At 43.4% G+C, this 18016-nt stretch overlaps 1 protein-coding gene across 1 annotated transcript in view; it reads right to left on the reverse strand.

Moving 5' to 3' along the window:
* Positions 1-18016, reverse strand: part of DVL3 (dishevelled segment polarity protein 3) — a 93417-nt gene that overhangs the window by 56084 nt on the left and 19317 nt on the right. The window contains exon 2 of the mRNA XM_083177425.1: positions 1804-1873. Coding sequence (XP_083033551.1) covers positions 1804-1873 — 70 coding nt within the window. The remainder of the gene's footprint in view (positions 1-1803; positions 1874-18016) is intronic.

Below are 18016 nucleotides of genomic sequence, written 5' to 3' on the forward strand. Positions count from 1 at the left end.
TTGAATAAGCTACTATCCCATATTCTAACCGCGGCCAAGTCCCTTATTGCTAAAAACTGGAAGTCTCCTGCCCCCCCCTACAGAATCCGCCCTAATTAATTATGTCTGGTCCATAGCTGCAATGGAAAAGATCACCTATTACCTCCACGATTGTCCCCATAAATACGATATTGTCTGGGGTCCTTGGCTCCTACATATGGCCCCTGGACCTCTTCCACCTGTAACCTCTGCCCTCCCCTAGTGCGCTTCTGTGACTGATGCGGATGCTTTTGCTGTATCGAGCCGCCCCGACGCCCCCGCGGGGCTACACCTCTTTCTACACAGTAAGCTCTTCCCTATGCTTTCGTATCCTCAAACTGCTACAACTTGTATTTACCTGAATCATGTCATATATACAAGAAAATGACGTATATTTGTAACTGTCCCTGACCCTCTCCCCCCCCCCCTTTTTTTCTCTCACCCCTGTCTCTCCCTTCTCTCTACTTTCCTCCTACTACTCCTCCCATTCCCTGTCTGTGCCCTCCCTTATCGTTTCCTACTTATTTGTTCTTGTTTCAATGTGAAAAAAAGAGAATGTTTTTTTCCTTATATCTAATGTGATTTTACTATGTACTGATTCTCTTAGAAAATAAAGAGTTAAAAAAAAAGAAAAAGCATCCCAGACAGGAATAACAAGGTAAGTGGCCAGTATGTGTGTGCTGCAGGAAGCAGTCACAAGCACAGTGCCTCTACTGTCCTATGTGAGAAACCACCAGCAGTCACCAGCATAGTGTTTTTGCTGTCCTAACTGTGCCCAATCCCATTCTGCCAGTCCCTAATGGCGGGTAAGGCTGTACTATGCGTCAATACTGCACCTATGATTAACAAAAGACATACATTCTTGTGTTTCTGCCAGTCTGCTCATTACTTGCATTGTAGTAGTGCTCTATTCAAAAAAGTATTGCTTATGTTCTTTGTTTAGGTGGGGGGATTCAATTATAGTGCATGCCCACTGCTGGCCGTCTATAGTAAGCAGCATCTATCAGGACTATTTCACTGTTGCTCTGATCAGTTACCCAGTACTCATGGCACACACTTTTTTTGAAGCCTTTAGTTTGGGCGCCCGAACTTTAGACACCCAGACTGCAGCATTAGTGAAAAAGCAGCTAATCCTCGTGCTTTCAGATGTCTGAACAAAACAACAATTGAATTGCTCTGATAGACAGCCAGCACAACTGAATTTCCAACAAAGTGTCAACACAGAATATGATCACCACAAATGATTTAACTCAAGTGGTTTTACAACTAAAAGGAGCTAAGCTGATTGGATTCCAAGTGGAATGTGATGCGCAACTGCGCACATCACTCACATTTACAGTACAGCAACAAAGACAATTTTCCTGCACATACCTATGGGGTTCTGGGTAAACTGAGTATTCTGTTGGCACATAAACCCCATAGCTCATAAACCCTTGCTGCCATGGGTTGGGTCACCACCGAGCGTGTAATATGACACCACCCATATCATTTGAAAGACTGTTTATCAAAACTACTGTTCACACACAATGTATAGTATTTGAGTTTTCTAAACAAACTTAAGTTTACATTTTTATCACACGAGTATAAGTACAGCATCTTGGTAGCTTGACATTTCTGTATTCCTGCAAATGTTTGTGGGCACATTGTGGGGAGGGTTCCAGCGAGCGGTGTGGCCTTGCATTGTACTGGGACTAATATCGGCAGTTGTACTTTTGTGAAACCTTGCAAAAGTACAACAGACTCTGAATCGCAGGCCCTTAATTCCCTAACTAGAGAAAGGCTTACCCAACATACGACTCTTCCATTAAAACATGGCAACTTCGCATTGTCATCAGAAATCTCTTCCTTAACCACCCTGGAAGAAGAGAAATAAAGTTTAGATCATATATGTAAGGATTATCTATGTCGTAAAAAGAGGTGTTCCAATGTTATGCAAATCTAGGGCCCTAGCACATTAATTGCTCAAATCTTTAAAGTTCAGGTACTTGTGTAGTTTCACGGCGCCACTACATCGCATGCGAGTATACATACGATATCGCATGCAATTTACTATACAGTTCATATCCCCACTATCCACTAGGGCGTGAAGTTGATTTTATATAGTGTGGTGACCGCAGCGAGCCACCGAGCCCAAAGCGTGGACCCAGAATGTATTCCACGGAATTGCATGCAAATGCCATGCGATATTGTGAGTCGCTGTGAAACAACACAAGTAGCGTAATCCGTGTCCGCTCGCCACACTATATAAAATCAACTCCATGCCCTAGTGGATAGCGGGGATATGAACTGGATAGTAAATCGCATGCGATTTAGTGGCGCCGTGAAATTACACAAGTGCTAAAGTTCATTCTAAAGATTATGATGTATGCTCTGTCACAGTCAGAGTTATCACACTAACTTTTCATGGAAAGATTGCCCCTTTAGGAGAATTCTCGCTTTTAGAAAATTTCCCAATATCTTTATCAGCTACAGTAGGAGCGGTCTGTGGAGCAAACCTTGTAAAATCCTTGTAAAGTCCTAAGAAAGGGCATGTCACAATTGGGCTGCAGCTACATGCACTATAATAACCATTCTGTGAAAACGGATGATTAATACTGTACACTGCAAATATTCTACAAGGGGGAGTCCCACTGCCAACATCTGAGTCACATAAACCTTGTTCACTGCATTTGGATGTTAAGCATTGTATTAAATTGTGATCAGTTCCTGCTTTTGCAGACTTCTCCGACTAATACACTTTTGTATTTTTTAACATTATTTTTATCGATGCTTCAATAAAGTGAAGTAAACAAAAATAATAATATACAATAAAATGGGTTGGGATCGTTCGGTCTACAGCAACTAGGTCGACAAACATTAGGTCGACACAACTAGGTCGACAGGCAGCTAGGTCAACATGGGTATAGGTTGACACAAGCATTAGGCCAACATGGGAAGGTCGACAGTCAAAAAGTCGACTTGTGATTTTTCACTGTTTTTTTTTACCTGAATGTCAACAGTGTCAACATGGACAGAGATGGAAGTGCACCGCATCCACTCGCTTCGCTCATAATGCTTTGGGCACGGTGCCTCAATACGTTCAGCACTATTTTATTCTCCCACCACGCCCTAGTGGATGGTTGGGCATGAAATACCGCCTGTCGGCACATGTCGGCTCAAAAAACAGTGAAAAAACTAGACCCATGTCGACCTAGTGGTGTCGAGCGAATGACCGTATCCCAATAAAATGCATGATAATTCATGATGACAACCAAATGACAGATTTGAATACTATATAATATGGAGAAAACCTGGAGTCGAGTTATATCACTTTAGTCCCATTAAAAGAAAAACAATTTGTTCCGCCACTGTCGGTGTTTCCTCGCCATTACAACAGCAATGTACCATCCATGAGGCGAAATTAATTGACCCGGTATCACTTTAAAACATATTCCTCATTGCTTTCTAAAGAAGTGTTATCTTTCCCTACAGACTTAACCCCTTCATGACAGAGCCAGTTTGTGCCTTCATGACAGAGCCCTTTTTTTCAAATCTGACATGTCTCACTTAAGTGGGGATAACTTTTTTTTGCTTTAACTTATCCCAGTGATTTTGAGATTGTTTTCTCGTGACACATTGTACTTCAAGTTAGTGGTAAATTTTGGTCGATACAGTCTGTGTTTTTTTGTGAAAAATACCAAAATATCGTGAAAAAATGGAAAATTTAGCAAAATGTCACATTTTCTGCTTGTGAGACAAATAATCATACCACTCAAAATAGTTAATAACTAACAAAGACCATATGTCTACTTTATGTTGCAATCATTATTTCAACCTCCTTTTCATTTTTTTGGACACTAGGAGGCTTCAAATATGACTAGCAAATTCTCAAATTTTCAAGAAAATTTCAAACACTGATTTTTTTAGGGACCAGTTCAGTTCTGATGTGACTTTGAGGGACTTGTATGTGAGACACCCCCATAAATGATGCCATTTCAAAAACTGCACCCCTCACAGTATTCAAAACAGCATTTTGGAAGTTTGTTAACCCTTTAGGTGTTTCACAGGAATTAAAACAAAGTGTAGGTGAAATTTCAAAATTTCTTTTTTTTTTGCAGAGTTTCAATTTTAATACATTTTTCTAACGAATACAGTAGATTTTACTAGAGAAATGTGACTAAAAATTGATTCCCCCAATTCTTTTGTTTTCAAAAATATCCTATATGTGGCCCTAGTGTGCACGTTGACCAAACCACAGGCTTCATAATAGAAGGAGCACCTACTTGATTTTGGAGCCTCCTTTTTATGAGATTTTTTTTTAGGCACCATGTAGGTTTCTAGGCACCATAAGTGCTAAAAGTTAGGAACCTCCCCCACAAGTCACCCCATTTTGCAATCTACACCCCTCAGGGAATTCATCTAGGGGTATAGTGTACATTTCAAACCCCCAGGGGTTTCACCAATTTTGGTACAACTGGGATGTGAAAATGGAAAATTACATTTTTTTACACAAACATGCAGTTCTGGCTCAAAATTTTTCATTTTCACAAGGAATGAAGGAGACAAAGCACCCCAAAATCTGTGCCCCAATTTCTCCCGAGTACGGCAATGCCTCACATGTGACCAAAAAATACCAGTTGGGTGCATGGCAGGACTCAGAAGGGAAGGAGTGATTTTTGGATTTTGCAGCACAGATTTTGGTGGAATGAATGGTGGGTGCTATGTTGCACCAATACAGTGGAACCCCCCCACAAGTCACCCCATTTTGCAAAGTACACCCCTCAGGGAATTCATCTAGGGGTATAGTGTACATTTCAAACCCCCAGGGGTTTCACCAATTTTGATACAACTGGGCAGTGAAAATGAAAAATTACATTTTTTTACACAAAAATGCAGTTCTGGCTCAAAATTTTTCATTTTCACAAGGAATGAAGGAGACAAAGCACCCCAAAATCTGTGCCCCAATTTCTCCCGAGTACGGCAATGCCTCACATGTGACCAAAACATCGAATTATACTCACCGATAATTCCTTTTCTTCTTAGAGATCCCATGGCAGCCATACTTAGGGATATTTCCCCTTTCCTCAGCTTAGACAGGGTGATTTTTTTCCACGTAGGCTCCGCCCACCTCAGGTATATAGGCCTACTCCTCCCCTTCCTCTATGTCTTTTGAATGTCTCCTACTCACTCGGAAATAAATCATCCAATACATAGGGAGGGATCTTTTTTGTGGCTGCCATGGGATCTCTAAGAAGAAAAGGAATTATCGGTGAGTATAATTCGATGTTTTCTTCTACGATCCCCATGGCAGCCATACTTAGGGACATACCAAAGCAAAAAAGGGCGGGAGACCATATCAATGCAATATTATTTATTTAAGGCACTTTTCAGTACATTTCCCCCGAAGTGGGCGGAAGGAATGTGTAAGGCATAATGCCTAGTGAAAGTATGCACAGACGACCAGGTCGCGGCTTGACAGATGTCGACGAGGGAAGCTTGAGCCTTCCTAGCCCATGAGGCAGCCATCGCTCTTGTCGAGTGTGCTTTTACGATCTGTGGAACAGTTCTTCCTTCTTGTTCGTAGGCAAAGATGATGAGACTCCGAATCCACCTTGCCAAGGTTTGTTTAGAAGGCACGAACCCTTTGTTTGTTCCTTCCGTAACAACAAACAAATGTTTTGTTTTTCTAATTTCTTCAACTCTTAGAAGATAAAGCGAAATAGCTCGCACTAAGTCTAAAGAATGCAATTCTTCTTCCTCCGGATTAGCAGGATCATCATAGAATGTTAGCAATATAATCTCTTGATTCAAATGGAATCTGGATACAACTTTTGGAAGAAAGTCTGGATGTGTTCTTAACACCACTTTATTTGGAAACATACTCAGGTAAGGTTCCTCTGCCCATAAAGCTTGGATTTCACTAATCCTTCTGGCCGATGTTATCGCTACCAGGAAAACGACTTTCCAGGACAGATATTTAAGCTCTGCATGTGACAAAGGTTCAAACGGTGCTTGCATGAGGGCATTTAGTACAATGTTGAGATCCCAAGGTACTACCATAGATTTTCTGGGAGGCCGCATCTTCTTTATGGCCCTACAGAATCTGATCACTATCTCTTCTTTTGCCAACTTGCGATCTAGCAATACGCTCAAAGCTGATATCTGACACTTCAATGTGGAGACTGCTAGGCCCATCTGGAACCCCTCATACAGGAACTGTAGGATCCGAGCTGTATCAGTCTGTGAAATGAGAGTGGAGTCATTCTTCCATAGCAGGAATCTACGCCACACCCTATAATAGGCCAAAGAAGAAACTTCTTTCCTGGCCTTCAATAGAACATCCGCCACTTGCTCAGACAAGCCATTCTGCATCAGGAATTGCCTCTCAGCTTCCAAGCCCTGAGACAGAATATCCCTGGATTGGGATGATGTAAAGGTCCCTGATTCAAGAGATCTGAAGATATTGGGAGGATCATAGATTCTCGTATCGCTAGTTTGAGTATTGCAGGAAACCAAGGTCTTCTCGGCCAGAATGGTAATATTGCTATTACTGATACTCCGTCTTCCTGCACCTTCTTCAGTACTCGACCTATCATCTGAACCGGTGGGAACACATAGCCCAGTTGACAATCCCATTTGACTGAGAACGCATCTGTTGCTGTCGCTGTTGGAAGATAGAACCTTGAGTAAAATCTCTCTACCTTGTGATTCACATGAGAGGCCATAAGGTCTATATCTGGCTTCCCAAACCTCTTTATGACCTTCTGAAAGACTGAAGTTTTCAGCGCCCATTCTCCAGGTAGAACTTCCTTCCTGCTTAGATAGTCTGCCACTATATTCTCCTTTCCTGGCACATACAGTGCTGAGAGGGATATCAAGTTCTCTCGCCCAAGGAACTATCTTTTGCATAATGTCCATCAAGTCTCTGCTTCTCGTACCCCCTTGATGATTGAGGTGTGCTACCACCGATATATTGTCCGAGAAGATCTTGAGATGCTTGCCTTCTATCAGGGACTTGAACTGACAAATAGCTCGCCATACTGCTAGGGCTTCTCTCACGTTTGACGTCAGCTCTGATTCTTCTTGAGACCACCTTCCTTGAATGTTGTGTTCTGCAATATGCGCTCCCCAACCCACCAGGCTTGCATCTGTAGTAAGATTGATGAACCGGGGTAGATGAAGGTCTGTCGACTTGAGTTCTAGATCTTGTGTCCACCATTTTAGGGAGTCTTTTACCTCCCTTCCCAAGAGAATTCTTTCTTGGTTGTTCTTTGACAACCTTACATACGGCAGGAGCTTCCACTGAAGGGGACGCATGTTCCATTGTGCCCAAGGCACTGTTCCTATCGCCGAGGTCATCATTCCCAACAATTGAAGGCCTAGGCCTAGATTGATCGATTTCTTGTGTCGAAGTTCTGCAGCCAAGGTTTGTATCTTTACACACCTTTCTTTGGACAAGGAGACTCGAAATTGAGCAGTATCGATTAATACTCCCAGGAACTGTATTTTCTGTGATGGCTGTAGTTGACTCTTCTTGATGTTTATAACCCAGCCGTGTTTCTCCAGGTAGTGTATCACTGTTGACAAACTTCGTCTTGTCTGATCGACAGAACTTCCTGCAATCAAAAGATCGTCCAAATAGGGCCATATCTGTATTCCTTTTAGTCTCAATTGTGCCACTAAGACAATCAGCATCTTTGTGAACACTCTGGGCGACGAAGTGAGGCCAAAGGGGAGACATCTGAATTGAAAATGATGACCCAACAGGTAGAATCTGAGGAACCTTCGGTCTGACTGATATATGGGTACGTGGTAGTAGGCGTCTTTTAAGTCCAGAGAGACTAAGAAATCGTTCTTCTTGATCCCTGCCAGTATGGATGTTAGAGTTTCCATCTTGAATCTTGTCTTCTTCAAATACATATTTAGTCTTCTTAGATCTAAGATAGATCTGAAATCGCCTGAGTGCTTTTTTACTAAGAAAAGATTTGAGTAAAACCCTTTCTTCCAATGTGCTCTTGGTACAGCTTCTATTGCTCTTGATTGCATCAGTTGGTCCACTATCTTTGTTAGAGCTACTCTCTCCATCCTGTTCTCTGGAGGACGAGACTTCATAAACTTGTTTGCTGGTTGATAACTTTGGAATTCTAAACGATAACCTTGTTTCACGACTGTGATCACCCACTTGTCGTGGATAGACTCTTCCCAAATGCTTGCGAATTCTAAGAGTCTCGCCCCCACTTGACCTGATTGACGATAGTCATTGTCTTGGATTTCCTCTGTTCGCACCTCGAAAGGAACTACGTGACAGAGCACCTCCTCTTCTATTATACTGTCGCCCCGGTCGATAACTTCTGGCGTCTCTGAATTGCTGTCTAGATGAAGTAGGAATAGGAAATTTATTTTTCTTATCCTGGGGCAGGCGAACAGATTTTCCTCCAGTTATTCTTTGGATCATAGCATCCAATTTCGCCCCAAACAAAAAATTTCCCTCGAAGGGTAGTGACGCTAATCGATTTTTTGAATTTGCATCCGCACTCCAATTCTTCAACCAGAGAGCTCTTCTGGCTACTACCCCTGCTCCCACAGATTTAGCAGAGAAAGCAACTATGTCTAGAGAAGCTTCACATATATATTGTATAGTCTTTTGCATAATCTCCAGATTTTTCAACAAGTACTGCCTAGATATTTTCTCTTCTATATCTTTGTGCATTTCAGTACTCCATAATCTGAGCGCTCTAGCTGACGACGCCACTGCTATACCTGCTCTCATAGAAATGGATGATGCCATGTGTGTTTTCTTCAATGAATTCTCAATTCTTTTCTCCATGGTATCTTTAAAGGAAGCACCATCTTCTAAAGGAATCGTGGTCTTAGAGGTAACTTCCGCCACCGCAGCATCTACTTTAGGAACTTCGCACCAGCTTAATAACTGCTCATCTTTAAATGGATACATCTTTTCAATCCTGGGTATCTTACCCAATCTTCTATCTACTGACAACCATTCTTTGGCAATCAGCTCCTTCATCACCCGATGAAATGGAAAGAATCTGCCAGCCTTCGTACGGTCTTCAAACAGAATATCCTGACTATCCACAGGCTTATCAGGCTCCTTATAGTCAATAGCTTTATGTATGTATTTTAACACGCTTTGAACTAACTCCAAATTAAAAGAGCTCTCCTCTTTAATTTCCCCAGATTCTTCACCTGAAGAAACATAGACCTCCTCTTGTTTATCTTCAGATCTATTATCATAATCTAAACTTGTTTGAGACCTAGACCTCTTAGCAGACTGTAACTGAGTAAGCTCCTCCTTAGTCACAAAGGATTTCTTCATCCAATCCATCAGCTGGGATAACATTTCTGATTGATTGTCTTGTGTCAGAGTTTTAGTACATTCTCCACATTTATTGCCTTTGTAGGAACTGGGTAATACTTTATCACAGGTGACACAATTGATTGTAGTATGCTTCTTCTTGGAAGAACATTTCTTGCTTGGAGAAGAAGGCACACTGCAATATATATATATATATATATATCTATTACTAACTGAAAATAAAATATTTTCCTAAAGCACAAAAAACAATCTGCAGGCTCACCTCGCTAGAGCAGTATCAGTCTTATGGGGGGGAAGGATCCATGATGCGCAGCAGCAGCAAACACTCCAGTATATACAGGGACCGTGAACAACTGAATAAACCAGCATGGGCTGCCTGATTTATATCCCCAGCTGTATACCCGGAAGTACTCTGTAGCGCAGGTCACTAGACCTATTAAAATGCCCCTCATTGAGCCGCCCTCTGGGCGCAATAACGGAGACCTCACTTCCGGTACACGCGCTCCGGCGTGTGACGCTGCCGGCATGTACTGCTGTCTCCCTGTGCTGTGAGACAGAGGATACGCGTCAGACGCTTGTGTCGAGCTGACCGCTGGAGCGGGGATGTGACTCGCCGCCCTGCAGACCCAGACCTTACCCTGACAGTCGGGGAGACATCGCCGCTGACAGGTGACTTCTTCTATACGCCGTATACGTATCTCCATAAGTGCAGGGTAGAGCTGAAACAGGTCTCCCTGCATCTTCTTCTTCCCCCCTGCTAGGTGAGCCCTGAAAACAAAAAATAACACCCTGCCCTGTCTAAACTAATAGGAGACAGGAAAAAAGACATAGAGGAAGGGGAGGAGTAGGCCTATATACCTGAGGTGGGCGGAGCCTACGTGGAAAAAAATCACCCTGTCTAAGCTGAGGAAAGGGGAAATATCCCTAAGTATGGCTGCCATGGGGATCGTAGAAGAAAAAATACCAGTTGGGCGCATGGCAGGACTCAGAAGGGAAGGAGTGATTTTTGGATTTGGCAGCACAGATTTTGGTGGAATGAATGGTGGGTGCCATGTTGCATTAGCAAGACTCCCAAAGCACCAATACAGTGGAACCCCCCCACAAGTCACCCCATTTTGCAAAGTACACCCCTCAGGGAATTCATCTAGGGGTATAGTGTACATTTCAAACCCCCAGGGGTTTCACCAATTTTGATACAACTGGGCAGTGAAAATGAAAAATTACATTTTTTTACACAAAAATGCAGTTCTGGCTCAAAATTTTTCATTTTCACAAGGAATGAAGGAGACAAAGCACCCCAAAATCTGTGCCCCAATTTCTCCCGAGTACGGCAATGCCTCACATGTGACCAAAAAATACCAGTTGGGCGCAAGGCAGGACTCAGAAGGGAAGGAGTGATTTTTGGATTTGGCAGCACAGATTTTGGTGGAATGAATGGTGGGTGCCATGTTGCATTAGCAAGACTCCCAAAGCACCAATACAGTGGAACCCCCCCACAAGTCACCCCATTTTGCAAAGTACACCCCTCAGGGAATTCATCTAGGGGTATAGTGTACATTTCAAACCCCCAGGGGTTTCACCAATTTTGATACAACTGGGCAGTGAAAATGAAAAATTACATTTTTTTACACAAAAATGCAGTTCTGGCTCAAAATTTTTCATTTTCACAAGGAATGAAGGAGACAAAGCACCCCAAAATCTGTGCCCCAATTTCTCCCGAGTACGGCAATGCCTCACATGTGACCAAAAAATACCAGTTGGGCGCATGGCAGGACTCAGAAGGGAAGGAGTGATTTTTGGATTTGGCAGCACAGATTTTGGTGGAATGAATGGTGGGTGCCATGTTGCATTAGCAAGACTCCCAAAGCACCAATACAGTGGAACCCCCCCACAAGTCACCCCATTTTGCAAAGTACACCCCTCAGGGAATTCATCTAGGGGTATAGTGTACATTTCAAACCCCCAGGGGTTTCACCAATTTTGATACAACTGGGCAGTGAAAATGAAAAATTACATTTTTTTACACAAAAATGCAGTTCTGGCTCAAAATTTTTCATTTTCACAAGGAATGAAGGAGACAAAGCACCCCAAAATCTGTGCCCCCATTTCTCCCGAGTACGGCAATGCCTCACATGTGACCAAAAAATACCAGTTGGGTGCATGGCAGGACTCAGAAGGGAAGGAGTGATTTTTGGATTTTGGAGCACAGATTTTGGTGGAATGAATGGTGGGTGCTATGTTGCATTACCAATACAGTGGAACCCCCCCACAAGTGACCCCATTTTGCAAACTACACCCCTCAGGGAATTCATCTAGGGGTATAGTGTACATTTCAAACCCCCAGGGGTTTCACCAATTTTGGTACAACTGGGCTGTGAAAATGAAAAATTACATTTTATTTACACAAAAATGTACTTCTGGCTCAAAATTTTTCATTTTCACAAGGAATGAAGGAGACAAAGCACCCCAAAATCTGTGCCCCCATTTCTCCAGAGTACGGCAATGCCTCACATGTGACCAAAAAATACCAGTTGGGTGCATGGCAGGACTCAGAAGGGAAGGAGTGATTTTTGGATTTTGGAGCACAGATTTTGGTGGAATGAATGGTGGGTGCTATGTTGCATTACCAATACAGTGGAACCCCCCCACAAGTGACCCCATTTTGCAAACTACACCCCTCAGGGAATTCATCTAGGGGTATAGTGTACATTTCAAACCCCCAGGGGTTTCACCAATTTTGATACAACTGGGCAGTGAAAATGAAAAATTAAATTTTTTTACACAAAAAATGCAGTTCTGGCTCAAAATTTGTCATTTTCAATAGGAATGAAGGAGACAAAGCACCCCAAAATCTGTGCCCCCATTTCTCCAGAGTACGGCAATGCCTCACATGTGACCAAAAAATACCAGTTGGGTGCATGGCAGGACTCAGAAGGGAAGGAGTGATTTTTGGATTTTGGAGCACAGATTCTGGTGGAATGAATGGTGGGTGCTATGTGGCATTAGCAAGACCCCCGAAGCACGGTGAAATGATGAACCTAATAATCCATAGATGTGTGGTATATTTTGAAACACTCCTTTATACATAGGCCGGGTTTGTCGGGGCAAGTTTCACAGTGGAAAATAGTTTCCTTTCTTATTCCCTTTTTATAGCAAACTTTGCACCTTTTTTGTGTCCTGCCCTTTCTTGCAGTGGAGGGGATTTCGTTGGGAAAATGCTGCCCTGGTACAATACGGGGGCCAGTACTAGAAGTACTGGGGCCCTCTGCCTGCTGGTTCCCAAATATTAGGCCCTTTATGACTTCCTCTTGAAAGTGCATAAATGTCCCCCTCTGGCCGGTAGAACGGAATAGCACGTAAGCGTTATACAGTGCCATCTGGATGATATACACGGCCAGCTTCTTGTACCAGATATTTGTTTTCCGCAGGGCACTGTACGGCTTCAGTACCTGATCTGAAAGATCCACTCCGCCCATGTACTTATTGTAATCTAGGATACAATTTGGTTTTGAGGTGTGGGTACTGGTACCTCGTACAGGGATGGAGGTGGTACTGTCTCCATGAATTGTTGTCAGTATAAGGACATCCCTCTTGTCCTTATATTTGACCAACAACATATTTTCGGTGCATATTCCCCTGCTTTCACCCCTTCTTAGTACTTGGGCAATGTGCGTTTTGGGGAGGCCTCTTTGGTTCTTGCGCACAGTACCGCAAGCTGCTGTACCTCTTGAACCAAGGGCCTTAAACAGGGGGATGCTAGTGTAAAAGTTATCCACATAGAGGTGATAACCCTTATCCAGGAAGGGGTGCATTAAATCCCAGACAATTTTTCCACTAACACCTACGAGGGAGGGGGGGCATTCTGGCGGTTCAATTCTTGAATCCTTCCCTTCATATACCCTAAACTTGTGGGTGTACCCTGTGGTGCTTTCACACAGCTTATACATTTTTATGCCATACCTTGCCCTCTTACTGGGAAGGTACTGGCGGAATTTAACCCTTCCTTTAAAATGTATAAGGGACTCGTCGATGCTAATACATTTATCAGGGATGTATAGCTCTGCAAATTTGGCACTGAAATGATCAATGACCGGCCTGACTTTGAATAGCCTGTCAAAGGTGGGATCATCTCTGGGTGGGCACTGTGCATTATCGGTGTAATGTATAAATTTATGGATTGCCTCAAAACGAGCCCGAGTCATGGCCATACGGTAAAATGGGGTGCTGTACAGAACATCTGTACTCCAATATTGCCTAATTTGTGGCTTTTTTACTATGCCCATATGAAACACCAGACCCCAAAACGTCATCATCTCTACTGCATCTACAGGGGTCCACCTAGCAAATGATGACGTGGGGTTTTGAGCAATAAACTGCTGGGCATATAAATTAGTTTGGTCCACCATTAAATTTATAAAATCATCAGAGAAAAATAATTTGAAAAAGTCAATTTCTCTGAGACCTGTGGAATCAAATTGGATTCCTGGCATGGCCAAAAACTCAGGAACCTGGGGCTCAAAATTGTCTGGTGGTGGGATCCATACGAGATCAATTATTGGGGGGGGGGGGGTCTCAGCTGCTCTACGGGGGCGTCTTTGAGGGGGTCCCTCATCACCAGAGGAGGAAGAGGAGCTTAAGACGAATCCTTCAAATTCCCCGCTTGCCTCACTGGCTGTGTCAGAACCAGAGGCAAGCATGGCATATGCCTCCTCCACTGAATACATTCTTCTGGATGACTGGGATGACATTTGGGATGACATTTTTATTTTTGTGTTACTGGTAGTGAAATGTTTCAACACGTGTATAGTGTAGGGGGGGGTACAAACTTTATTTCAACCCGGGGGGTATGTAGTGTGTAGTGTGTATGTAGTGCAGAAAAAAAAAATACTTTATACAAAAAAAAAAAATTGAAGGGGTTAAAAAAACAAAAAAAAAGGTCCTGCGCCAAAAATTGAGCACAGATGTTGGTCAGTAACGTCTGTCACTGAACAGCGCTCAAAGGCAACAGGAATTTGATAAAAAAAAAAAAAAAAATAGATCAACCCTGTGCCGAAAAAGCTGATCAGTGATGTACGTCACTGATCAGCGCACAGTGGCCACAGGACGCCCACAAAATCACAGTGTGTGTAAAAAAATTTTTTTAAAAAGACCACACAGCACCCACAAAAAAAAAAAAAAGGTGATCAGTGATGCGACACTGATTACCAGTGAGGGGCAGCAGGTGCACAACCTTTGGTGCAACTGACAGTGCAACTGGCAGCAACTGACAGGTATATATAAAAAAAAAAAACCTCTGCGCCCCCAAAAAGTTGCTGATCACCTCAGATATAGTGATCAGCACAAAAGGCGGGGGTAGCAGACACAAAATATACACTCACTCTCTCTCTCTCTCTCTCTCTCTCTCTCTCTCTCTCTCTATCACTATCTATCACTCTAGGACACTGCAGCAGCAGCACTGACAGTTATATGTATAAAAAAAAACCTGCACCCCCAAAAAGGGGGGGTAGCAGACACAAAATATACACTCTCTATCACTCTCTGTCACTATCTCTCTCTATCTCTCACTATCTATCACTATTTATCACTCTATGACACTGCAGCAGCAGCACTGACCCTGCACCCCCAAAAAGGGGGGGTAGCAGACACAAATCTCTCTATCTCTCACTATCTCTCACTATCTCTCACTATCTCTCACTATCTCTCACTATCTCTCACTATCTCTCACTATCTCTCACTATCTATCACTATCTATCACTCTATGACACTGCAGCAGCAGCACTGACAGTTATATATAAAAAACCCCTGCACCCCCAAAAAGGGGGGGTAGCAGACACAAAATATAGCTCTCTCTGTCACTATCTCTCTATCTCTCTCTCTATCTCTCTCTATCTCTCTCTCTATCTCTCTCTCTATCTCTCTCTCTATCTCTCTCTCTATCTCTCTCTCTATCTCTCTCTCTATCTCTCTCTCTATCTCTCTCTCTATCTCTCTATCACACTGCAGCAGCAGCAGGAAGTCTCAGGAAGTCAGATCCAGGAAGCGTCCAGCACGCTACAAGCAGTGATCAAGTGATCAGGTAAGGTATTTGCAAGGATCAGGTAAGTATTAGCAAGGATCAGGTCAGTATCACGGCAGATAGGCACGGTGACCGCTCTGCACGCAATTCCAGACCGGAATGGCGTCTGCAGCGCAGTCACCGTTAGTTTAAATGTCGTGCCTTGGCTGTGATTGGTCCGTGGGTCCCACGGACCAATCACAGCCTTGGGGGCAGGTGGGGTGAGGGTGGGGTGAGGTGTCATCATCACCGATGACCCCCTCATGCCCCCTGACGCCCGGCGGTGATTGACACCTGTGTTACCGAGCGTCTGATTCGCCAGTAACACAGGAAACCGCTGTGAATGGCTGTTCACACTGAACAGCCAATCACAGCGATCGCCGACGGGGGGGCGGCATCGCAGCCCCCCCTGGGCATGCAGGGACATGTCTGCTGTCAGGGACAGCAGACATCGTCCCTCTGTCACTGCGTCTCTAGACGCAGTGACAGTTTAAAGTCATGACGTATATATACGTCATGTGTCGGGAAGTACTTCCCGGCCATGACGTATTTATACGTCAAATGTCGTGAAGGGGTTAAATATGCAACCCCAGTAGATTATTAGGGAGTGAAATGATCAAAAAACATTCTGCTGTATTCCATTAGTGTATAACAGAAGGAAGACACTATAAGTAGCACCCTTTAGTTAGTGGGAAACTACAAAACAAAAAGTGCCTGATTCAATACCGCTTGCTGCTAAATTGGTGGCTTAATTCTACCTACCGGGTGAACATACGCCCGCCTCCCCCCTGTGAATCCCCTCGGAAGCATGCAGATGGAAAGTGTGCACTAACACATTAATTCGCCTGCAAGCTTTTCCCCCATTCGCAAAAAAAGTCAGTCTGAACTTGTCTTTAAATTGGGCTCGGAAATGTCCAAGATCGGGGCGGGTGCTGATGACAGCCACCTGCCCCGTGCAGTCTTCGACCCGCCTGTGTTTGCATGGGTGCACCCAGCGGTTTTCTGGGCGCATTCACTGTTTTTGTGGGCACACCCAGGAAATGCCCCCCTTTGTGCGAACTACTCAGTGACTGTGATAGGCCCTGCACATGCGTATAACCGCCAATACGCATGCGCAGTGCCGCACCATCAGTCCCTGCATTGAATTCACTGCGGGCCGAGTGAAGTTGAATCAGGCCCCAAATTAATAATCCAGGCGCCTTCGGGACTACATTTCAAGTATGAATTGTACTCACCAAAGCTTATAAAAGCGCACCAATTGTGCTGGAACAAAAGTCATCAGAGATGGCTACATAAAAATCACTCTATGCAGTTTGGCAATATCCCATGTATTACCAACGAATACCTTTCAGTGGTTAGAGAACCATCTACACTAAAATGACACAGTTTGAAAGTCCAGATATTTAGCTTTTTTTCGGTTTATTATAGGATTATTATGGTTATTTATGCACGCATATACATTAACAGGGTGGCCACCAATTTATTTATGGTGCAAATTGTACTAAACAATTTGGTTATATTTGTAAGCAGATCCAATTGTGTTTTTATTGGTATGCAACTCAGCAGCACCTACAGTATTACTTAATACCCTTTAGTTAGTTCCTGGAAAATGAATGCACTCCAAAGAAAAGGCCTTAAATGAAACAAATCTGCAGCAAAATGGAGAATACATGCTATAAACAAAACCACATGGCATATTAGGGGTAGACTCGGATGCTCTCAGAGACATGACCTTTACTGTCTTAGTAAACATTCTTGTCACTAGCACACCCAATTAGGGTCCTCTGGAACATGAATAGATGTCTGCAGAGTCAAAGCAGCAGACACTCCCAATAACATAAACCTTTGGAATAAATTCCACCCTGGGAATATACTAACACAATAACAACAGACAGGAGTATAGGGATTCCTGCTGGGAACAGTGGATGGCTGTGGACTAAATCTACTAGCACAGCTGAACAAACCAAGAAATGCTACAAGGGAAAAGAGGCACACAGTAAACTCAATAGTAAGTAGCAGACATGCATTTTACCCTATTGACTGCATATTGTTTAATGATTAATCAAGTTATAATTAGGCCAAAAATGAACTGCTCTAGTCACAGATTAGTGATTTGTGCCTATGCCAGCTGGTCTTAAAAATAAATCTGCAAATAACTGCTTAGCGCATTATACAGCAGTACAAAATGAATGCTAGATACAAGACATTGGTAATGAACGTGTGTGCAGTTTCCACCTGTGCCCATCTCATAGGTGGTCATTCCAGACCGCCCACTGAGAAAATTACATCTCACACACATAAGATAATAATGGTGAAATGGAGACGTAAATGCTGGAGAAAAACAATCACCACAGTGTGCACACCAGGGGTTCTTCATCTTTTCTGGCACCCAACTAAAGGCTCCCCATCCACTAGTCTGATTATGGCCCGTTTTCACCCGATTCTGAGAGATCAGGCTGAGAAATTGGGTGAAATTGGCCCACCGTCCCATGCGCATCAGATCATAGTCGTAGGACAGACAGGCAGACCATACTGTAAGATGGGTTGGAATTAGACCCATCAACGTACAGTTTTGTAATGCATTTGTATACATTGCATGCATTTGTATACAAAATACATTTGTAATGTTA

Source organism: Crinia signifera, chromosome 3 (assembly GCF_055691185.1).
Source record: "Crinia signifera chromosome 3, ASM5569118v1, whole genome shotgun sequence".
NCBI classification, from domain to species: Eukaryota; Metazoa; Chordata; class Amphibia; order Anura; family Myobatrachidae; genus Crinia; species Crinia signifera.